Source organism: Dichotomopilus funicola, assembly GCF_033296635.1.
Source record: "Dichotomopilus funicola strain CBS 141.50 unplaced genomic scaffold C8A04scaffold_34, whole genome shotgun sequence".
Classification (NCBI taxonomy): domain Eukaryota; kingdom Fungi; phylum Ascomycota; class Sordariomycetes; order Sordariales; family Chaetomiaceae; genus Dichotomopilus; species Dichotomopilus funicola.
The window spans coordinates 322,371-344,336 of record NW_026944055.1 but is presented as its reverse complement, the minus strand read 5'-3'; the positions used below and the strand labels follow the sequence as shown (position 1 = coordinate 344,336).

The 21,966-nt window shown below is 54.8% G+C and overlaps 8 protein-coding genes across 8 annotated transcripts; 4 read left to right on the top strand and 4 right to left on the bottom strand.

Annotated features, from left to right (window-relative positions):
• Positions 1-651: 651 nt before the first annotated feature.
• C8A04DRAFT_12444 (OPT oligopeptide transporter protein-domain-containing protein) lies at positions 652-3,848 on the bottom strand (the record flags this gene model as incomplete). Its single annotated transcript, XM_062777343.1, has 2 exons — positions 652-1,555; positions 1,636-3,848. 2 exons carry the CDS (start codon positions 3,846-3,848, stop codon positions 652-654), a joined length of 3,117 nt encoding a protein of 1,038 aa, XP_062636752.1.
• Positions 3,849-4,673: 825 nt separating this feature from the next.
• C8A04DRAFT_29024 (uncharacterized protein) lies at positions 4,674-5,467 on the top strand (the record flags this gene model as incomplete). Its single annotated transcript, XM_062780858.1, has 2 exons — positions 4,674-4,764; positions 4,821-5,467. 2 exons carry the CDS (start codon positions 4,674-4,676, stop codon positions 5,465-5,467), a joined length of 738 nt encoding a protein of 245 aa, XP_062636751.1.
• A 147-nt stretch (positions 5,468-5,614) lies between these two features.
• On the bottom strand, positions 5,615-6,064 carry C8A04DRAFT_37571 (small nuclear ribonucleoprotein E; the record flags this gene model as incomplete). Its single annotated transcript, XM_062783924.1, has 4 exons — positions 5,615-5,668; positions 5,722-5,790; positions 5,847-5,873; positions 5,924-6,064. The coding sequence occupies 4 exons, from the start codon at positions 6,062-6,064 to the stop codon at positions 5,615-5,617; spliced, it is 291 nt and encodes a 96-aa protein (XP_062636750.1).
• Positions 6,065-6,701: 637 nt separating this feature from the next.
• C8A04DRAFT_12477 (armadillo-type protein) lies at positions 6,702-9,952 on the top strand (the record flags this gene model as incomplete). Its single annotated transcript, XM_062777354.1, has 6 exons — positions 6,702-6,830; positions 6,887-6,976; positions 7,042-7,323; positions 7,419-7,509; positions 7,571-8,857; positions 8,913-9,952. The coding sequence occupies 6 exons, from the start codon at positions 6,702-6,704 to the stop codon at positions 9,950-9,952; spliced, it is 2,919 nt and encodes a 972-aa protein (XP_062636749.1).
• A 972-nt stretch (positions 9,953-10,924) lies between these two features.
• On the bottom strand, positions 10,925-11,818 carry C8A04DRAFT_37569 (uncharacterized protein; the record flags this gene model as incomplete). The annotated part of the gene is made up of 2 exons (XM_062783923.1): positions 10,925-11,125; positions 11,186-11,818. 2 exons carry the CDS (start codon positions 11,816-11,818, stop codon positions 10,925-10,927), a joined length of 834 nt encoding a protein of 277 aa, XP_062636748.1.
• Positions 11,819-12,517: 699 nt separating this feature from the next.
• On the top strand, positions 12,518-14,611 carry C8A04DRAFT_29021 (S-adenosyl-L-methionine-dependent methyltransferase; the record flags this gene model as incomplete). Its single annotated transcript, XM_062780857.1, has 1 exon — positions 12,518-14,611. The coding sequence occupies one exon, from the start codon at positions 12,518-12,520 to the stop codon at positions 14,609-14,611; it is 2,094 nt and encodes a 697-aa protein (XP_062636747.1).
• Positions 14,612-15,168: 557 nt separating this feature from the next.
• On the top strand, positions 15,169-16,584 carry C8A04DRAFT_29020 (uncharacterized protein; the record flags this gene model as incomplete). The annotated part of the gene is made up of 1 exon (XM_062780856.1): positions 15,169-16,584. The coding sequence occupies one exon, from the start codon at positions 15,169-15,171 to the stop codon at positions 16,582-16,584; it is 1,416 nt and encodes a 471-aa protein (XP_062636746.1).
• Positions 16,585-16,712: 128 nt separating this feature from the next.
• C8A04DRAFT_37567 (uncharacterized protein) lies at positions 16,713-21,850 on the bottom strand (the record flags this gene model as incomplete). The annotated part of the gene is made up of 8 exons (XM_062783922.1): positions 16,713-18,309; positions 18,365-18,557; positions 18,614-18,820; positions 18,905-19,148; positions 20,044-20,693; positions 20,776-21,048; positions 21,112-21,681; positions 21,736-21,850. 8 exons carry the CDS (start codon positions 21,848-21,850, stop codon positions 16,713-16,715), a joined length of 3,849 nt encoding a protein of 1,282 aa, XP_062636745.1.
• Positions 21,851-21,966: the final 116 nt, after the last annotated feature.

Genomic DNA, 21,966 nt, shown 5'->3' with positions numbered 1-21,966 from the left:
GAATCGTGGGATGGCTGGTCCAATTGGGTGAACCTCAACACAAATTCACCATACACCACAACTACAACACTCCGCTCGACGCACATCATCATCACATATTACACCACACTACACTCATTGGGGCACCCACCATGGTTTTTTTTCTTTGTTGTATCAGCTACTTTCTATGTGCAAGGTTTAGGGGTTTTATAGGTTGTGCATAAGCGAGCAATTCAAGTATACAAATTGTTTTGAATCAGGATGATCAGGTCAACTGGTATGGTGTTGAGACTGTGAGCCTTGAATACCGAGTACCAGAATTCTCTTTGATACCTATACACAATGTTGACGACGTACATCAGGCCTCCCTCAGGCGATAACCATCTTTAGGGACGTTTGAATCGCAAGATCAGTGAAGCATACCGAGATATGATAGTACTATATCATGGTGTATTTAGACAACTTATATGGCGCCCGTATGATCTGGCAAATAAACCTCTAGATGTTCCCGGCCTTTCCAATGCCTTCAGGTCTCTTTTCATTTTGCCAACCATGAGTAAACGCCATCCAATGCAATGGAAAACAAATCCAACCCCCCACATCGCCATAATTATATGTAGACGAAGTATCCCTTAAAACACAGCTTTACCCACCACCTCGTCAATTATCCCCTCACCACACATCCGGTCCAAACCTACCTCCCTCAGGCACCTCTCGGTACGCACACGCCTGCCAATCGCACCCTTGCTTATAAACCTCTGTCCCCCACCAACTAAACCCCTTCATCACACCTGTATACACAAACCCAAAGAACACCACTACAATCCCCACCGCGAGCCCTGAATCCAACGCCGCGCTCAGCGTCATCGTGTACTTGGCCCACCACGCCGGCGCGCGCCGCTTGATCAGGTAATTGAACAAGTAGCAGACCAGGGCCCAAACGGAGAAATTAAGCCCCGTCGCGGGCGGGATCCACCCCAGCGAGCCGAACAACACGGGCAAGTTGATCTTGCGGACTAGTGAGTCCTTGCGGTGGCGGGCGTAGACCCATAGCGGGATGGGTAAGACCGCGCCGACGGCGAAGGCCCAGATTAAGGGGCGGTACGTCGCGCCGGGGCCGAAGAACTCGCTGGGGCCGACGACGCCCCAGAGGGTGGAGCCGTTGAAGTGGACGCGGGCGATGGGGCAGGTGAAGCCGTTGATGGCCTGCGGTGTGCACAGGCCGGGGATGTTGGTGAACATCCAGTTGAGGACGGCGATTTGGGTGATGGAGGAGATGGTGGTGGCTACGACTTGGATGGTGAAGAGGATGCGCGGGGGGATTTTCATGTAGTGGCCGAGTTTGAGGTCGGCGGCGAATTTGATGCCTTGGGCCGAAGAGATGTAGCCGTAGGTGACGAAGACCATGTTGGCGACGGGCCGGCCGGGGAAGAGGATGCCGGCGATCAGTTGGCAGATGAGGTAGATGGAGGAATGTTGGTTGGTTACGGCCATGATGATGCCGATGGGGATGAAGAGGACGGCACAGATGCCGAGGGCGAGGATGAGGCCGTACCAGGGGAGATGAATGGGGTAGCTAAGTGGTTAGGTAGTCAGTACGTGCCGATTTCAGAATAGTGTTAGGTGAGGTTAGAGGTGGGATGGGTGTATGCTTACTACTCGACGACAAAAATGCCAATCGCCGTCATCGAGACAAATGTGAGCAAATACCACACCATCGGCGCATCCTTGTACCTCCGCATCAAGCGGTTGTGGACATCCTCGCGGCTCATCAAGTTGTCGGCGCTGACAGAAGCAGTGTTGTTGCCCGTTTGCCCGTGCCCATTCGTGGACCTCGCGGGCTCCGGCCCCGGGGCAGACACCGGCTGGTACGATCCCTTTTGCTCTTCCGAGGTTTCCTCCAGGGACCGTTTCCACTGCGTCCAAATGTCCTGTCCATGCCAACAGACGGTGTGTGTTATGAGCGCTGCCAGCCCGGCAAACTGCACGCCGTAGCTGAGAACGTACGTGATGGGCAGGAAGACACGACTGTACTGGGAGTAGGCTTCTCGGTCAAACATGAAGTTCTCGGTCAGGATCTTGCTCACGTCGTACACCTTGCCGGTGTTGTCGAACACGGCTGCCGATAGAATCGGCATGTACGATGAGTAGAGCCAGTTGCTGTAGTATGCAATGGGCGCCACGATCCACATGACCACCACCAAGCCGCCGACGACATTCATGGCTGCCCAGAATGGGGTAAGCAACGGCGAGCCAATGTAGGCGACCTGAGCCCAGTCAAATGTAAGGGGGAACAATCCCAATCCCGAAACCACGCCAAACAGGTTGGAGACGACAACATTGTTGGGCGCGAACCAAGTCACCACATTGAAAAAGCTCAGCGCAGGCATCAGAAGTCCCGGCAAAAAGTAAAAGAGAAATGCCCCCAACCAAACAGCATAGAAGAATTTCCACCTGCTAATCTTCCAGCCATCGGCTTCCTTGTTCTCCTCCTTGTGCAATGTTGTGAACATCGCTGCTGACATGAGCGTCCCAGGCCAAATCATGCCGCTTGGGCGCACCAAAAACCGCCTTGTAAGTCCGGCAAAGGTATACCCCAAAACCTGTGTGGAAATGGTGAGCAGCAGCTGGTACACGATACCAACTTCCTGCTTGTAAAATTGCGTCTGCTCAACAATGACGTCCGTTGCAAAGGCAAATCCGAATGAGACATTGCTGCTCACATAAACACAGCTGTGCTCTTTCTCGTTCCATCGGCCCTGCGCCAGCCATAGCCGCACCCGACCGAGGGTGCCTCTTCGTCCGGTAGAAAGGGAGTGGTCGCGGCAATCCGATGCGGGGGTCGAAGGGCTGTGGCTTCGAAATCCGTCGACAAAGTTTTCCGGCGGGTCGTCGGACCTTTTCAAAAGATAGTCCCATAAGAGACCAAGAGGGTGGACCATCAACAGTGCTATAACAGGGGTGATCGCAACACTTGGGTATCGGAGCGAAAAGAACAAATTTGTTGAGGATCCTAGAATGGAGAAGAGTATGGAAAGCGTCCACATCCGGGGGGTGTTTATCGAAAGGGTCGTGTTATCGGTCGGGGAGACAGAGGCCCGGACTTGCGCATAGGGCGAGTTGTCTGGCGGATCCTCATCGTCGTCTATGTCCGAGTCGCAGATGTAGGACTCCTCATCATCGTCCTCATTAACCTCTGGTTCCTTGTATAGGTTATTGAGGAGTGATGTCTCTGTGGTGCCGAACCGGCCTTCTAGGCCGCCAATGGTCGTCGAACCGACCAATTCCTCTGACTGTCTCGGCGTCCGTCGTGAACTCGGCGACCTGCGCTGGGAACCATCACGACGACGCCTCACCCCAGACCCTCCAAATGAGTTCCGGCTAGAGTTCGAGCTCTTCCGGGACTGGGGAAGTGAAACCGTGTTCTCTTCATCGGGAATCCCACCCGCTAGGGGTCGGGGTGTAACGGCGCCATATGAGGGGCTGCTGAAGCCCGCGGCTGAGCGCAAGGGCGGGAGGTTCTTGCTCATAGGGTCAGGTTCCCGATCAATGTCGGTCTGGTCAGCCGGTGGCACTGTCGCCTCGGGCCCGTGGCCATGGGAGTCAGAGCCTTGACGCCCGACCTGATCGTGTGGCGGGAGTAGAATCTCCCCGACCTTCCACTCGTTCCGCTCTCTGATGTCGGGAGAGTGGGGGTTAGGAGGACTCTGAGGGGCGGCAATCGCTGGGACAAGTTGTTCCGACGTGGGGCGATTTGCGGGTGCGGGTGCGGGTCCGGAGCTCAGGGATTGTAGTGGAATCGTCAGGCCCGACTCAAGTTGTCGGCCACGATGCTTTTTAATAGCGAAGGTGGCTCGTGAAGGCGCCATTGAGCGCCTTCCCCTCCTGGAAAAAGCTCGACGGTGCAGGTAGAGGCGCTCAGGAATTGGGCTAATGTGCGGGATCTCATGGGTCCGTGTGTGACGCGGAAGTCACAAGCTGAAGGTTTTAAAAGTTATCGGCCAACCAGGACATCGATGGTTGAGGTTACGGACACGGAATTCCAAGACAGCATCGGAGACAGAGGAGGACAAAGATGATCTTATTGGTTATGGCCCAACAATACTACACAACTAGTGCAGATTATTGGTGGTGTTTTTCCTTATCGTAGTGTAGTGTACACTTGAACTTCAAAATTGGATGTCATTCTAAGTTCATTAACAAGCTGAGATGCAGATGCGGGATGCTCTCATGCTGTCACCGACCCTCTGGGTCAGGCCCACATGCCCCACACCACCCTTGTCGCCTCCAATCGACGACACGACAGTCCGTTCGCAGGAGGTCCAGTTCCTGATGGACCAGATATTCACTTGACAAACACACCAAAACACAAAGCCATCTATCTCGTTGTGTCAAATTGGTTTATAGATCAAACCCTTCGGCGCATTGAAACCCTAACACTCAACAGCCCCGGGTGCCAAAGGCAAAACGCAGGCTGACGACATTCCCTTGATTGCCCGATTGGGATTCGGCACTCCGCGCCCACTTTCCCGCAGCGCCGATTTCTTGACTTCTTGCAGGGGTCAGTCAAGCGAGAGGAATCGGAAATCCTCCGACTCAGAGTTACTCCGCACAGCAGTCACTCGAGTTCCAACTTTGAACGCACCAGCATCGCATCCCGCCTCATGTCTGATCTCGCAGCAGAAGAGGACACAATGGGCGCGCTCCAGGTGGCAAAACGGCACCTCCGGGCCACCATGAAAGACAAGCTCAAAGCTATACCTCAGGAATCCATCATGACGCAGAGTATGGCAAACCGCGCAATATCTCACATGAAGCGGCGCTAAACGCACTTGCATCAGGCTCGACGGTGTTCGACACGCTTAGGTCACAGAGTGCCTACGTGAATGCTAAAAGGGTCAGCATCTTCTTGTCCATGCCCACGGGCGAGATCCAAACGGATGCCATTGTCCGGGACGCGCTGAAGGCGGGCAAGGAGGTGTTCATCCCCTATCTTCACAAGAACATGGTCCAGGCGCCCGGCCTACCAGCCCGGGTGATGGACATGGTCCGCTTGAAAGACCTTGCCGACTACGAAGCTCTCGAGCTAGACAAATGGGGCATCCCGAGCGTCGACCCCAACACTGTCGCAGAGCGGCGGCGTGTGTTCGGTGGACCAGACGCCCCGCACTCGGACAGCACGCTGCTCGATCTTGTCCTTATGCCTGGGGTCGCTTTCGATACCCACCCCGATGACGGGGTCATCAGGCGTCTCGGCCATGGGAAGGGCTTTTATGATTATTTTCTTTTTCGGCATGGGCTCAAAGCGGGCTCGCTTGGGCAGCAGGATTCTCCTGTATTGCTTCTCGGCTTAGCTCTTTCCGAGCAGTTCCTATCTCCATCTGAAGGGGAGGTACCTGTTGGACCCCTGGATAAACCTCTGGACGGCCTGATCCTCGGGAATGGCGACGTCCAGGGCCCGCTTGCTCCTGCAAATAACACAGATTGATCCAACACCATAGTTCCCATGCGCCTATTCCACTGTTCTCCACCCCCTGGTATCCCTTTCCGTAGTTTTTTTGTCCTATTCGAGGCGTTCTGGAAATCGAAGAATCATATTAAGTTTCCGCCGTACGTAAAAACTCGTTCGTTGGGTTCATCCGGACACGCTTTGAATGAGAGAAACGTTGTCGCCCTTCAGTAGAATTTGCTACACCCATCACGTCAGCTATTGTCCCTCGCATAATCCGCATTTTGACATACCCCCAATGGTCGCCTTGTCTCGGTATCGTTTGTCTTGGAAATCTGTTTGACCTCAACCGCGTCGTCGATCTAGGAAACCAAGTCAGACGAAATTTAGTCCCTTCGTTTCTCGTAGTATCACTCACAACAAGATTCATAAACTCATCGAACCCCTATGACTCGTCAGTAGTTGACTCTCTCTGGGAGTGAACGGATAACCTACCCGAATAGTTCCAACTATCCGAATCGATAACTGCTCGTACAGCCAAATCTGGACCGTCGTGCGCTGTTGCAGGAGACGGAAGAGAAAGTTGATTGGGGGCAAAAGAACACGGCGACCGCCGCCACCACCTCTTCCAGTCATTGCGGAGTGTCTTGGGGGGTTGGAGATTAGAACGGAGGTGATTATGCGCGGTTCGTGACGTGTCGCGGTGGGCGTGCCGTGAAATCTAGAATTTGGCGGAGCTCGACGTCGCAGCTTGCGGATTGGAGCCCCAGGCTTGTCCAACGAGCCAAGCAGTTAGTTCATTTTCGGTATGATGATGGTCCGTGCACTGCCCCTCCTTTTCCAACAGAAAGCCAGAGCGCGATTCCTCCAACAAGTGGGGCAATTTTCAGAGCTGTTAGCCTTGAGGCAGCCTGACGCCGCTGTTTTATGCTGCAAGACAGGGACTCGGCCAAACATCGTCAGGATCCGTGCCTCGCCAGATCACTTGCCAACTCCCTCCCTCCCACCTCGACAGTCGGTTTCTGCGTTGCACTCTTTTCCCGACGACAGAGAGACCAGTCTCACCGCCAGTGCCTCATTCCCCGCGCCCATTCTTGAGCTTCGCCATTCCAAGTCGTCGTAGTTGCTCCCGGAGGATACAAAGCAAGGAGGGAGGGGCAGATCCAGATTTGCGTTCATTCGGCTTGCGGGGGACGATCGCATCCACCACCGAGCTTCGAGATTCCACCACAATACCGGTCGATAACTATCGACAAACTTGCGTCTCATCAAAATGGCGTCCAATGGACCCCAGGATACTTTTGCGGCGCCCAACGTGCTGGCAGCTATGCTGACCATGCGGACCGGGGATAATGACAAGAAGAAGGTCGCCGTTGACTATCTTGGAAAGTTTCAGAAATCGGTCCGTTGGTACTGTCTTCACTGGCTTTGGAGGATGCGCTGACCGTTACTCGACAGAACGACGCTTGGACGACCACGATATTGATCCTTCAGACCTCGACCGAAGCCGAAGCGCAGCTCTTCGCCGCGACGACCCTAAAGGGCAAGGTACATACATACATATGTGCAAGGCAAAAGCGTTAGATGGAGGGGACAAGCGCTAACTATGCCAGATTACATATGATTTGGGGACCCAAATCTCTGAGGCGGACCTGCCAGCGTTGCGCAGCCAAATTTTGTTGCTGCTGAAGAAGTTCGCGCCGGGCCCGAAGCCCGTCCGAGTCCAGCTGTGTGTATGCCTGGCGATCCTGGCTATCCAGATGCAAACATGGAAGGACGTCCTGCCCACCGTTGTCTCGACCCTGGGGAACGACGTCGAAAGCCACGCCTGCATCCTGGATTTCCTACGCGTGCTCCCAGAGGAGGTCACAGAAGGCCGAAAAATCACCTTGTCTGTATGTGGAACGATATGTTGCGACTCGCCTCTACCACTTCGGCAGCTCCGTCGCGCGGCTCGGCCAACGATCACTGTCTAATCCAGTCATGATAGGAAGAAGATCTCACCCAGAGGACATCGGAGCTTCTGGGGGACAATGCCCAGCAGGTTGTACAACTGCTCACCAACTATGCGCAGTCATCCCGTAAGTAACAACTGCCACCACTTGACTCATGTGCCAGGGTTTATTCTCACACACACCTCAGCCGCCGCCGCGACAAATCCCCAGTTGTTTGACTGCATCAGTTCCTGGCTTCGGGAGGTGCCCGTCAGCGTCATTGTCAATTCCCCGTTGATGGATGCGGTCCTTCACGGGGTGACCGACGACAAGTCCCTCTTGGCTGCGGCGGACTGTCTGGGGATTATCTGCAGGGAAACCAAAGACGTGGACGACAACCTGGAGACGATTCAAGCTCTGCTGCCCAAGGTACTGCAACTGCGCCCTCGTATCCAAGCCTTGGTGGACGATGACGACTCCGAGGGGTTCAAGGCCATCACTAGGGTATTCGCAGATGCCGGCGAGTCATGGGTTCTGATTATCGCTCGGCAACCCCAGCATTTCCGGCCCTTGGTTGAATGTTTGCTAGAGTGTTGCGCCAGGGACAAAGAGAAGGATGTCATAGGTTACACCTTCTCCTTCTGGTATGAGCTGAAGCAGTACTTAACGCTAGACCACTACATGGAGGCCCGAGTCCAGCTCCTCGATGTCTACGCCCAGCTTGTCGACATCATGCTCAAGCAGCTCGAGTACCCATTCTCCGACAACCCGAACGAACTCGATCTCTTTGATGGCGATAGGGAGCAGGAAGAGAAGTTCCGCGAGTTCAGGCACCACATGGGCGACACTCTCAAGGATAGCTGCGAGGTTATGGGTGTCGCCGCGTGTCTGACCAAAGTACACGACGCCATCAAGGTATGGCAGGAAAAGTATGGGAATCAAGCGACACCGACGTCTGTACCGCACTGGCAATCTCTCGAGGCTCCCCTCTTTGCAATGCGGGCTATGGGCCGGATGGTGGAATCGAACGACAGCAGCGTGCTGCCCCAAATCTTCCCACTTCTCGTCCAAATCCCCATCAGCAATGAGAAGCTACGGTTTGCTGCGATCATGGTGTTCGGACGCTACACTGAGTGGACCGCAGCCCACCCAGAGTTTCTTGAGCCCCAGTTCCAGTATATTGTTTCCAGCTTCCAAGCCGACTCCCAGGAGATCCTCCGCGCCGCTGCCCAAGCATTCATGTACTTTTGCGTGGACTGCAAGCATCTCCTTGGGTCACAAGTTGTTCAGCTTCAAGCCTTCTACGACCAGATCCTGGACAAGCTCCCGGTCTCGAGCAAAGAGGAAGTTACGGAAGGCGTTGCTTACGTTGTTGGTGTCCAGAAGACGGAAGACATGCTCAAGCTTCTCAAGCTCTACTGTGATCCCTTGGTGCGGCGGCTGATGGCCAAGGCCGATATCGCCACAGAGAACAAGGCAAAGCTTGATCTCGCCGGTAAGTGCGATGTCAATGTTTTCGCTTCGGCCATGGGCTAACACGATTCTGGTAGATCACATTAATCTTCTCACTTTCTTCGTTCAGCATGTTGTTCCATACATCCCCAGCAACGAGGAGAACCCGGCAGTTGAGTACTGGCAGAGTGTCTTCCCCATTCTGTCGAGGATCCTCGACGAGTTTATCAACTTCGCCCCGATCTGTGAGAGGGTCTGTCGCTCTTGGAGATTTTTGGTCATTTCCTACCGGACTGCTATCACGCCTCTCTTAGGCCCCCTCGCAAACAAGTTGGCTGAAGGCTTCGCCAAATCCAAACAGGGCTGTTTCCTCTGGGCTACGAGTGCCATCCTACGGGAGTTCTCCGAGGATAGGGAACACGTTGAAGAAGGCATTACTGACAACATCTACGTTTTCTTCGAAGCACAGGCGACAAGCGTGCTCCGTATCATGAGTGATCTCCCGCCGGTCGACCTCCCCGACGTCATTGAGGATTTCTACCGTCTCCTCATCGATGCGCTACTCTACTACCCCGCCAAACTCATCCCCTCCCCCCTTTTCACCCCCATATTCCAAGCCGCCATCTCCTCTCTAGCCCTCGAAAAACAGGAACCAGTCTCCGCTGCGCTGCACTACCTTCGCGACCTTCTCACATACGGCGGTACCAACCCAGCCGCCTCCGGCACTGACCTCGGCCCCGCCGGCCAGCAACTCCGTCAAATTGTCAAGCAGCTCCTCCTGACGCAGGGCGAAGCCCTCGTCAAGCAAACCCTCGCCGGCATGATGATCACCTTTCCCCGAGACTGCTTCGCCGACGGCAGTGGCGTGCTCCTCGGCATGTTTGAGCTGCTTCCGATCGAGACAGCCCAGTGGGTTGACCGAACTGTCCGCATGCTCCCGCAAGGCACCATCACACCGGCCGAAGCCGACCGCCTCCTCGCCAAGATCCGCGAGAAACTGCAAGGCACAGACCCGGCGCATGTTCGTCAGATCCGGGTACTTCTGCAGGACTTTACGAATACCTACCGCCGACGATATGTTGCACCGCGCGATGGGTTGGGTGAGCTGGAGGCTGCGCGTTTCCACTTTTCGGGATAGGTTTCCGACGGGCATGGAGCATGTGAACCTTCGTACTAGTGCTCATGTTGCAACCGCCGCATGAGGATGTGATGTGGGGTGTCAAGCGAAGTTTTGTGCGGCCGTTTAGTGTGGAAGAATCTAGGAGGGTACCGAGCAGCGGGCAGGGAAGGAAGTAAGGTATAAAGGGGAACAAGAGGAGGTCCGGTAGGGCCCACAGGTGGACGACTACGGGCGGGAAAGAATTTGAAAAATCCGGTTATACCACAGCTGGCGATGGGGAGGATGATGGACAGCAGGACTAGACGATCTGGAATGAAATGGACTGAGTGAAACGCCGTCAATGAAGGAAGGAACCGGAAGTGTTTTGCGCCCCGACAATTGGGCGCTTTGACCTTGCTTTGATCACCATAAAAGCAATGGAATGTAGAGATATTCATGTATGTACGCAGGTAGAATAATAGCCATGGTGGATTGACAGGATGGGTTGACCGGTGTGATAGTTCGGAATTGTAGGCGGAGGGCATTGTCGAGAAGTAAAGAATCTAAGCCCCAAGACTTAGACATGAAAGAGGGCAGTAGCGGTGTATATATGATACGAATACCGGGATTTACGTTGCATGAATTCTTAAAAGCCACATCTTTGAGGGATACAGAAAGGAATTAAGGAAAAAAACAAGGAAAAATGAAAAAGAAAGGGGGCGTCCGCCCCTTTATTCACGATGGGTTTAAGATGACTCTATGCTCGAGTCTCTCAATAAGTGTGAAAAGCCATGCCCACCTCCCCGTCTGCATTACTACCCCGGTGGTGTTTGAGCCACATGATATCAAATGTTCCCAGCACAGTGCCACATGATCTCTTAAAAATGCCCTCCTCCTAGAATCGCATAACAGGATAAAATAAAGTAATATGTGAAGCCACACTCCTAGCGTCATACCCCTATAGGGGCGAGAACAAGGACCAACAGGAGGATGTTGTTCGGTCCTACATCCTTACTGGGTCGCCGGCTGGGTGTTGGGCGTCTGCTGCGGACGAGGGTCGGCTGTGGTGTCGGATTTAGCCTTGGGGCCAGCGTAAACGTCCGGCTTGTTGGAAATCACGGTAGCTCTTGCAGCTGCGAAGCGGGTATAACACTCGCCGAGTACGTCTTCAACTTTCATGTGAGCCTCAACGACACCGGTGTCTAAGAGTTCCTACGGCATAGATGTTAGCTTCTGGTGATGGCAACAGGGTAGGACAATGTTAATTCTTACTCTGATGTAGTCCTCAACTTCAACAAATTGCGCCTTGTCCATTCTGTATCGGTCTGGGAGCCCGCTGTTGTGTAGGAGGGCAATCAAACCAGCGCCCACCGTATTTACAGCTGCTAGAGCCGTAATCGGCGTGGATTCACGCTTCGGGGTTGAGCCGAGCGCAGTAAGAACCGCACCCAGCATGACCTGGAGGATCATGAGATGCCAGTGGACCACACTGAGAGTCCCGAAAGCGAAGGAGTACTTCGTCCGCTGTTTGACCACATCCTTGTACAGACCGTCGGGTAGGCCCTTCGGGGGGTAGTACCAGCAAGTGGGGTGAACAACTTGATGTTCCTCTCCCTCCCGGATAGCACCAATTCCATGGGCGATCCGAGCCCACTCTGTTGGGGTGAGGAAGCGGTGCTGGACGGATGAGCCGCCCTGGGAGACCGGATCACTGGTGATTGGTTTCGACATGGACGGAGACGGGTTCTCAGTGTTGGGTTGGAAAGAGCCCTCAGGATTTGCCGTCGGAGCGGGGATGCTGGACCTTCTCACGGAATTGTAAACGCTACCGGTGGACTCCGAGGGGTGGCCGTCATGGTTAGGAGGTAGGTCCTGCTGAACCGGGCTCTTGTTGTTTGACGACATCGTCCAAGTATCGACTTATGGTGAGAGTAAATTAACAGACACTCGATAACGACAATACAACAAGAATGTGTCTTCTGGACAGAGCGCAAAACAGGAAGCGGCTTTGTGACGATCGGCGGAGAAGTTCAGTTCCAGTTCAAGGGGTTCCTTTAGACACATGTAGAAAAGGGAGGAGGATAAACGTCTACTACACATAGAAATTGACTCTTCCCCCGAAAAAACAAGTGAACTGGGTGTGGCAAGTCCATTGAGCGCATCGCACCTTCCCATGCCCGAGTCAATGGGCCATGAAGGGGTCCCAATCGCGCATCGCAATGGGACAAGTCTAACTCATAATCTCATACTTCCCATTGTGTTTAGGTATAATTGACCGGTAAAATACTTAAAACAGAATAGAAGTAGCAGTGGATTGGAAATTACACCGATTCAAGTGCCGTGATTCTTCGCGTGGGCAATGTCCCAAAAGGGAAGTCACTTATAACTCAAGCTTCTCACCGCCTGGCAGAATACCAAAATTTAAGGTAGTGGATTCGCTTCAGCGACGAGATCTCTGACGCAGCCGCGAATTGAGTCAAACCGTCAAACCTCGCCTGCATGCGCATAGGTTCACTCGCGACTGCCTTCTGGTGTGTTGCCAGACACTCGAGGAAATCTAATTGGCCAAGACTCTGGCGCGGCTCAATTGCTCATATTCGCACTATGTCCGATACCGTCCACGACCTCAGCACGGCCCCGGCCGAGGGGCAACGCATCACACACAATAATGTGGTTTACACAACGATTAAGGAGGGGCTCGCCTACATTTTAGTCCCCGAGGACTCGGCGAAGGATGGGCAGACGGCCCAGCAAGTGTTTTACAATCCGATTCAGCAGTTCAACCGCGACTTGACCATCCTGGCTATGAATGCCTACGGAAAAGACCGTATCGAACAGAAGCAAACCGCTAGCATAGCCCGCGCTGGGAAAATCGAAAAGAAGAGGAAACGACGGGGACCGGCACAGAACGAGCAACCACAGCCCGAGCGGCCCACCAAGTCTGCAAAACTTGACGATGGCACCCAATCCGCCGACGTCCAAGCCGATGCTGCAAAACCTGATGTGCCAGAGGAACAGGAACCAGAGACCGCCGCCGAGGGAGAAAATCATCCGGAAGGCACTGATGGGGCCAGACCGGATGCTGAGGCTGCAACCGAAATTCATGCCGAGGCAGACACAGAAGTATTAGTGAGCGATGGTGCGGCAGCGAAGAACGAGCCGAAAACGAGTTTCACGATTCTAGATGCCTTGTCAGCCAGTGGCCTACGTGCCCTGCGCTACGCCCACGAAATACCATTCGCCTCAAGCATCACAGCCAACGATATTCTCAAGACCGCTGCCCAAGCGATCGAACGCAACGCCATCCATAACCGAGTCCCTGACAAAATCAAAGTCTCAGTCGATGACGCCACGGCGCATATGTACGATGTCCTTGTGAAAGACCTTCGCCGGACAACTCTGGGGAGGAATAAAACTGGCCCAAGCGAGAAATACGACATCATCGATCTTGACCCATACGGGAGCGCTGCCCCATTCTTGGACGCCGCTGTTCAGGCAGTGCGCGATGATGGTGGACTCCTCTGTGTGACTTGCACGGATTCAGGGATTTGGGCGTCCAACGGGTACCCAGAGAAGTGCTACTCCTTATACGGTGGAATCCCGATCAAAGGCTGGTACTCTCACGAGGTGGGAATCCGGCTCATTTTACACGCGATCGAAACCTCAGCTGGAAGGTACGGACTTGCCATGGAACCATTGCTGTCTTTGTCAGTGGACTTTTACAGCAGGGTTTTCGTTCGGCTTTGGAAGTCCCCATCCATGGTCAAGTTCCAAGGTGGGAAGAACATGATCGTCTACAGCTGCGGCATGGGCTGCGGGGCCTGGACAACTCAATTTCTGATGAAGAACAAGGAAGCACCAAACAAGAAGGGTGATGGAACGTTCTTCAAGCATGGCTTCACCAGGGCCCCGACTGCAGGCACGTCTTGTGAGCATTGCGGGTCGGTGATGCATCTCGCTGGTCCGATGTACGCCGGGCGCATCCACTCGCCTGAATTCGTCAAGAAGGTGATCTCCGAAGCGGAAGCTGCCTCTCCAGAGGTGTACGGTACGAGGGAAAGAATTAGGGGTATGCTCCAGACGGCACTGGAAGAATTTATCCCGTCCCGAGAAGAAATGGAAGCTGAATCGAAGGAGGCCGGTGACCAATCCAAGAAGATCAAAAAGACCTTTACGGAAGCCCAAGTCGCCGCCGTCGATCCGTATCCGTTTTACTTCCATCCAGCGCACGTATCAGGGACCTTACATTGCGCCAGCCCTCCTGAAAACGCACTGAGGGGTGCCTTGATTGGACTCGGGTACCGGGTTACGCGGAGTCACTGCAAACCTGGAAGCATGAAGACAGACGCGCCATGGTCCATCATCTGGCATGTATTCCGGGAATGGGTTCGCCAGAAGGCGCCGGTGAAAGAGGAGAACATCAAGCCCGGCAGTGTCGCTTATAGACTGCTAGGCTTGGGCAAGAAGGCTGAAGAGGCTGCGCCAGAAACCCAGAACGGCGGCGAGGGCAGCAACATCACCGAGGCCCAGGGAGCCACCAAGGAAGCCTCAGAGTGTCTGAAGGACGGGCACGAGACCTTGAAGGAAGTGGTATTTGACGAGCAGCTCGGGCGACACCAGGAGCGGAAGAAGTACGTGCGGTACCAGATGAATCCTCGGGAGAACTGGGGTCCGATGAATCGGGCCAAGGGGAAGTGATGGGAAAGGCCAGTCTCTGGTATTTGTGCAATTGAATCGGCGGCAACGAAGCCGGGAGGTCCGGTAATTCCGAGTCCGAGGGGGGGCCGGAGGGGGATCCGAAGGTTTCAGAAGAGGTGTGCGGTGTGGAAGGTTTGAAGGTCCACCCACCTTGTTGAGCACCCACTGCCCACTCAAGATGCCGCTGCCGCGGCCCACTTCTAATAGGCTCACCCACTGTGCTAATGAGGGATCTTGGGGAACCCCCGCCTCTGATAACGCAATTCTGTCCAGAGAAAAGCACACCAGTAACCCCATTTGACTCAGCCTGTGCCGCCGCCGAGGCCCGCGATCACTCCATCCGCTGCAGGTCTCTTCCTGCTGGATTAGAAATCCAGACTCATTAAAAACATTCAAAACAATATAAACATACTCAGAATTATCCCCACTCCTTTCGCTCGTGTTTGCCCTCTGAGGTTCTGTTGCTCTATTCTGTCTTTGGCCCACTCTCAGGGACATTTAACTCACTTCCACCACTCTAAAAGCGCAACCTCCATTCACTCCCCCAATATTTTTCGATGACGGCCCAACAGCAGCCGCGGGAAGAGGCCGGCGATACGGGCAAGGCAGTTGAGATCGAGCTTCAGCAAATCGTCTACATTCTTCCTGGGGCTCACGGTGGATATTCGGTCTATTTAGTTTCCGAGGGATCAACATCGGACGGGGAGCGACCTTTCAGTCTTCGGGTTGCGCAGGGACAGGAGCATGAACTTCCGGATGGCTTCCAAAAGTTCATCCTAGAGCGGGGCAACCTCCCCCCACAGCATCTAAGAGCCCCGCGGGAATTAAACGTCGTGGTATCGACTCACTCCGGCCTTCGGCTCGCCGAGAGTTTCTACCAGGAGGTACTGCAACCCCTTTTAGGGGCCGTTGGGCTAGCACCCCACAAGGACGAGGGGAGAAATGATGGATACAAGGTAGTCGTAACCAAGAACCAGCACACCCTCCGGGACTTCTCGCGAGCACTCGGCAAGGACCCCAAAGTCAGCGACAAGACCGTGGTTCTCCTCTCGGGTGACGGCGGCGTAGTCGATCTCCTCAACGGCCTAGATCACTCGAGCGCCCCTTCGGCTCCCACCATTGCTTTACTCCCACTCGGAACGGGCAACGCACTCTTTCACTCTCTCCATAAACCGCACTACTCGGCCACTCCGTCCGCCCCATCCCATTTCGTCCTCGCTCTACGTAGCCTCTTCCTCGGCACGACATCCCCTCTCCCCGTGTTCCGCGCTTCGTTCTCTCAAGGCGCAACGCTAGTTTCCGCGCCGGTCGAGCATGACGCGCCCGTGGACGCTACCACCGCCGAGGCACCGAAAGACCACGAAAAAGAGACGCCCGTCACCCACCTCCTCGGCGCGATTGTAGCTTCCTACGGGTTTCACGCCAGCCTTGTGTGGGAAAGCGATACGCCGGCGTATCGTGTGCATGGAGCCAAGCGATTCGGTATGGCCGCGGCGGAACTACTGAAAGTGGAACATGCATATGATGCGGCAGTTGAGGTTAGGAGAACATCTGATGAGGCGAGCTTTGTCCCTGTCGCTGTCCGCGGGAAGAAACAGGACGAGCAAAGCGGGTCGCAGAGCAACGGCTTCAACTACGTCCTCGCGACGCTCGTTTCGAACCTCGAGAAGACATTTACCATCTCTCCGGCTAGCCGGCCGCTTGATGGGCAGCTGCGACTGGTTCACTTTGGCGACGTCGGCGGGGCGCGTACGATGGAGATCATGACGGCTGCGTATGCTGAGGGGGACCATGTGAAACTCGAGGATGTTGGGTATGAAGCGGTGGAGGAAGTGAAGGTGACGGTTAATGAGGAGGATCCGAGGTGGCGGAAGGTGTGTATTGATGGGAGTATTGTTGAGTTGGAGAAGGGCGGGTGGATGAGCGTGGCTAAGGAGGGGAGGGAACGATTGAGGGTGTTGATTGATGTTTGATGATGGATTTGTTATGTATGGTTGGGCAGCGAGCGTGTTTTGCAAGTACAAGCGGCCAGCTTCATTTACAAGATGATTTTACGGCGTCGATACGGCCGTGCTTTAGATCAACAATACCAAACTATCAACTAACCGTTCAGCAACTTCTTCACCCGCTTCTCCATCCCTTCTTCGAACTGGTCCACCCCCCTCTCCAAGACTGTCAACTTCCCCGCTGCTAACTTAAACACCGTCCTTCTCCGCAACGCTTCTTCCCCACTTTCCTCGTCACTCTCCTCCTCCTCATCCCCTTCTTCCTCATCCACAACACCCTCCACAACCCCTCTCATAAACCACCGGTCGTGAGACACCAACACCACCGCCCCTTTCCACGCCCTCAACGCCTCCCGCAGCGCGGCCACCGTCTCATAATCCAAATGCGTGGTCACCTCATCCAACACCAGCAGCCCCGGCCGCCGCCACAACAACCGCGCCAGCTCACACCGCACCAGCTGGCCACCGGATAACTTGCGCAGCGGCACTTCGGACGCGAGCCGGCCCGGCAGGCCGAGCGAGCCAAGCAAGCCGCGCAGCTCGCCCTCGTTGAGGGCGCCGTCGACTTCGGCGGTGAGGAGCGCGAGCGCGGTCAGCGCCGGGTCGGCGTGGCCGAGGGTTTGGAGAGCTTCGACGGCGTGTTGGGAGTAGTAGGACATTTTCAGGCGGGGGTGGGCGGTTATCGTGCCTGTGAGTTGGGACCGGGCTGGGGGTGGAGTGGACGGGTCGTTGACGAGGAGGCGGATGAGGGTTGATTTGCCGGCGCCGTTGAGTCCGAGAATGCCGACGCGGTCGCCCTCGCTGATGGTGAGGGTGATGTTTTGGAGTGTGGGGTTGGGTTTGGTGGTGGAGCCTTTGGGAGGGGGGTAGCGGAAGGTGACTTTCTCGAGGGAGAGGAGGGCGCCGGGAAAGCGCAGGTCGGGCGGGTCGGGCAGGGACAGAGAGACGCCACGCTCGTCTTGGGGGATGGCGATTTCGGCGCGGGCGGAAAAGTGATAGCCGGCTAGATCGCGATTGAGCTTGAAACGGCCGCCCTTCTCGTTGACTTGCATGCCCATGCGATCCTCGAGGCGTTTCTGGCGGGACTTGGCCTGGCGGACTTTGTTCTGGTCGTCGTTCTTGCGGCCCTGGACGAGGTTCTGGCGGATGGACTCTTGCATGTGCGCCTTTTGCTTGTCCTGAGCTTCCTTCATCTTGGTGAGGTGCTGTTTCTTTTCGGCCCGGGCAGACTCGTAGGTTGGTAGATCGCCGTGGAAGTACGTCAGGTCTTTGTCCTTGAGAATGAGCAGGTCAGTGCACACGGAGCCGGCAAAGTCGCGATCGTGAGAGACGAGTATGAGGGTTGGGGGGGTAGGGAGGTCCTCGATGCTCTGGAGGAAACGCTGCAGCCAGATAATGCCCAGGAGGTCGAGAAAGTTGGTGGGCTCGTCGAGGATGAGAATGTCAGTTTCCTGTAAGAGTGCGGTAGCAAGAGCACTCCGCATGCGCCAGCCACCTGAAAGGCTATCGGCCTTTTTCGTCATGTAGGCTTCAGTAAACCCCAGACCAGTCAAGATCTTCTTAGCCCGCGACTCAATGTCGGCTAGGCGAGAGGGCTCAACTTGGATTTGGAGGTCAGCAAGCATATCGATCGCTTCTTGTGTCTCTGCTGCGAGAGTTTCAGGCGAGATTTCATCAGCTGTTTGTTCATTTCTGTCGAGGCATGTCAGCTTTCGTTGACACTCATGGATGGCCAGGAGCATCCTACAATGCGGCAGACTGGGCAATGGCCTTCTCGTACTCGACGAGGGCCTTGCGTGCCTGTAACCCTCTCGCGCCACTCCGCAACCTTGCATCCTTATCGAGAACAAACAGCCGCTTTTCCATACGCCCATGGCGAAGTTTACGCAGTGATCGAAGGGCACCGTACGGGTCATTGCCGTTTACCCCCGCGGAGAGTGCTGTGAAAACGTTAGTCTCTAGCCAGCTTCGTTCTTAAGGGCACGTGGTCACGCACAGTTGATCTCCTGCTCGAGATCACTCTTCGCCGTGGCTTTGTCTACCACATCCTCGAGCACGGTGGGCCCATCGCCTTCTGCGGGCAGCGATGCGGCCGGGACCGTATCTGTATTTGCGTCGCTCAGATTGGTTTGTTGTAGAATAGACACCCGAGTCTGCTCCGGGATGCCAGGAATGAGTTTCTCGGCGATCGCCCGTAAGAGTGCTTGAGCCAATTGTTAGCTACTCGTTACGGGAGAAACAAGTCGCACCCTATGTCACACTATCTCGTTCCAACGTGCTGGCTTACTTGACTTTCCTGAGCCATTCCTCCCCACCAGGGCGTATCGGCTCCCCGCTTTTAACCGCAGCTTTGCATTGTTCAATATCTCCGTTCCTTCGGCCGCGGCTTTCCCTTTGCCTTTGCCTTTCGGCTTGTCCCCGGTACTAGACGTAACTGTGATATTGAGACCCTCAATGTCTAGCTCGCGGTAATTAGGGCTTTCAATATGGAACCGGGTCTGTTTGCACGACACCAGGATGGTCGAAACGGACTCGGCGGCGATAGATGTCATGACGGTTGTAGCATAGACGAGTTCCAGTGATTTGGGTGGTTAAATTTTGCGAATTGTTGGGGCAAAAATTGAAATTCGAGAACTGAGGGGAAACGGGGAAACGAGGACTTGACAATATAGGTGCCGCACTGTAGCAAAGCATGCCCCTGACCTGTCCTGCCCAAAATCAACGACAGCACTGGAGTCTCCCTTCGCCCCCATTATTCGCTAAGTTATAGCACCCATTCGCGAAAGACAGCTGCGGTAAAATAAACGGCCGGTGATTGGTCTCATCAGAAAGCTGGAAACACCGCTCACCCACTCTCGTTTTTCTTCCCAAATGCGGCAACTGCTTCCTTGCTTTCCGGCCATGAGTCACGCCGGGTTGCCGGGCCCTAGCCCCACATTTCAGCCCGAGATTTGGGTCCGGTCAGCCCGGTCAACACGGCGAAGACCGAGACTTGCCGGGCGATCCTCCGGAGAGTGGTTTTCATGACAGTGTTCGCGTTTCCTCTGTGTTTTTATTTTGCCAAGGAGTTACGCTTTTACCATTCTCAAACCCACTGCGATGAGGATAAGTCAAATACTCACACAGGGACTAGGAGCAAAATCAGGGGGTTTACATTATGGTACGAAGACGACGCCATTTATTGAGAATGGACGAAGAAGCTGCGGCTAAAGTATTTTTAAGTCAAACCGTAAGAAATATGCACGACAGTGCGGGACAACACACACATTCACCTCCCACCAAACGCCAAGCTTGCCTCGCCCCAAACTCATCCCAAACTAGTACATAGGAAAAACTTCAACATTTCGGGCATCTGGCCTATACCATCCCAATCTCCTCTGTTACCTCTCCCGGTTTCCAATTCGAATCCGGCGTCCCGTCCCTCACCCTACCCATCTGCGCCGCAAACGTGCTCGTCGGCTTCCACCGGCCCGACTCGCGAGGCGTTGACTCCTCCATCATGATGTCAATCTGCTCCAACGTGAGCCCTTTCGTCTCAGGCACCAGGAAATACGCAAACACAAGTGACAGAATGCACAGCGACCCCCAAATGAAAAACACCCGCGGGCCTAAGTCCGCCGATCCAGGCTCGTGGCCCACCATATACGGCGCAATCACCGCAATAATACAGTTCCAGAACCAATTCGCCGCCGTCGAGATGCCCACGCCACGCGACCGGATCGGCAGCGGGAAACACTCGCCCACCAACACCCACCCGACGGGTCCCCAGCTCGATGCGAAGAAGAAGATGTAGATGCAAATGAACGCGATCATGGCCTTGGTGGCGGATTCGTTGTGGGGGACATCGGGTCGGCCGGCGGTAACGCCGACGATGGCAACGATCAGCTGGGAGACGCTCATCCCAGCCGCGCCCCAGTTGAGAAGGGGACGCCGACCGATGTATTCGATGGCCCAGAAGGAGAAGGGAGTGGAGACCACGTTAACGAGAGTGGTGACGAGAGAAACCCAAAAGGGGTTGTTGTTCGTGTCGAGCCGCTGGAAAAAGGTGGTGCCAAAGTAGAAGATGAAGTTGACTCCTGCACTCTGTGTTAGACCATAATCTTGGGAGCCCCGGGGCTAAAAATCTGAAGAAAAAAAGGGGTGTCGTCGGAGACATACCTGTGAGTTGTTGCATCATCTGCACTCCAGAGGCGAGGATTGTACGCCGCAAGTTGCTGTTCCCCTTTGACAGACTCCCTTGAAAGCAGGCCATCCATGATCCGATGTAGCTCGTTTGCGGGATCACCTGCATTTCATACTCGTGGTTGGCCACAATTTCAGCGAGTTCGTCCTTGATGTACTCGGAATCTATCGACTGGCCGCGAACAAGCGACAGGTCATATGCGGCAGCGTTGATCATCCCCTTCATAACATGAAAACGCGGAGATTCCGCTAGTGAAAAGGTCAGTCCTTGACTTCACGTTCTAAGGGTAAGGGGCCAAACGAGGCACTCACGGAGAATGAACAATCCAACCCCCAATATGATCGCCCACAAAAATTGCACACCCACTGGGATGCGGTACGAGCCGGTGTCGTTCCGGTCAGCCGTGGCATACGACACACAGTTTGCCAGCAGAATCCCCAAGGTGATGCAAAACTGGTACCCCGACACGAGCGCGCCTCTGACTTTCCTTGGCGCAACCTCCGACATGTACAGGAGAATCGTCGCCGAGATGAACCCAACTCCCAAACCGGAAACTAGACGGCCCATAACGAAGAGGGCGACTTGGTTCGTCGACGCGATCTCGAGTATGCAACCAAAGCAAAATACAACACAACCGATGATGATGGTGGGCCGGCGGCCGATGAAGTCGGCAAGATCACCAGCAATGAGGGCGCCAAAGAACGTTCCGCAGGATAGAATCGACGTCATAAGTGACTTGGTTGAAGATGGGAGTGCGAAGTCGATCGGGTCCACGCCGATGGGTCGTTTAGCTTCGTAGTCATACTCTAGTCCAGTATACTGTGAGATGAAGAAGGGCATGCCGAGCACCCCCGACATCCAGCCCGTATCATATCCGAAAACTAACTGGAAGTCAGTACAACGCCCCATAAAAGAAGAAAATCACAACGACTTACATATCCCACCGAAGGCGGCAAAGGCACAGAGAAGGTAGGCCTTGAAAGTGACTGGGGCTTCAACACGGGACAAATCGGCCGTGCCTGATATCTGGGGTATCGCAACGCCAACCATCTTGCAGTTTAGATGATGTTGGACAATTAAGGGTGAAGGCGGCGTTGGGGGCGTTGGTATACGACGAGGGACCCAGGCTGGCTCGAAGCCAACAGCCCTCGCCTTGGCCTCGGCAG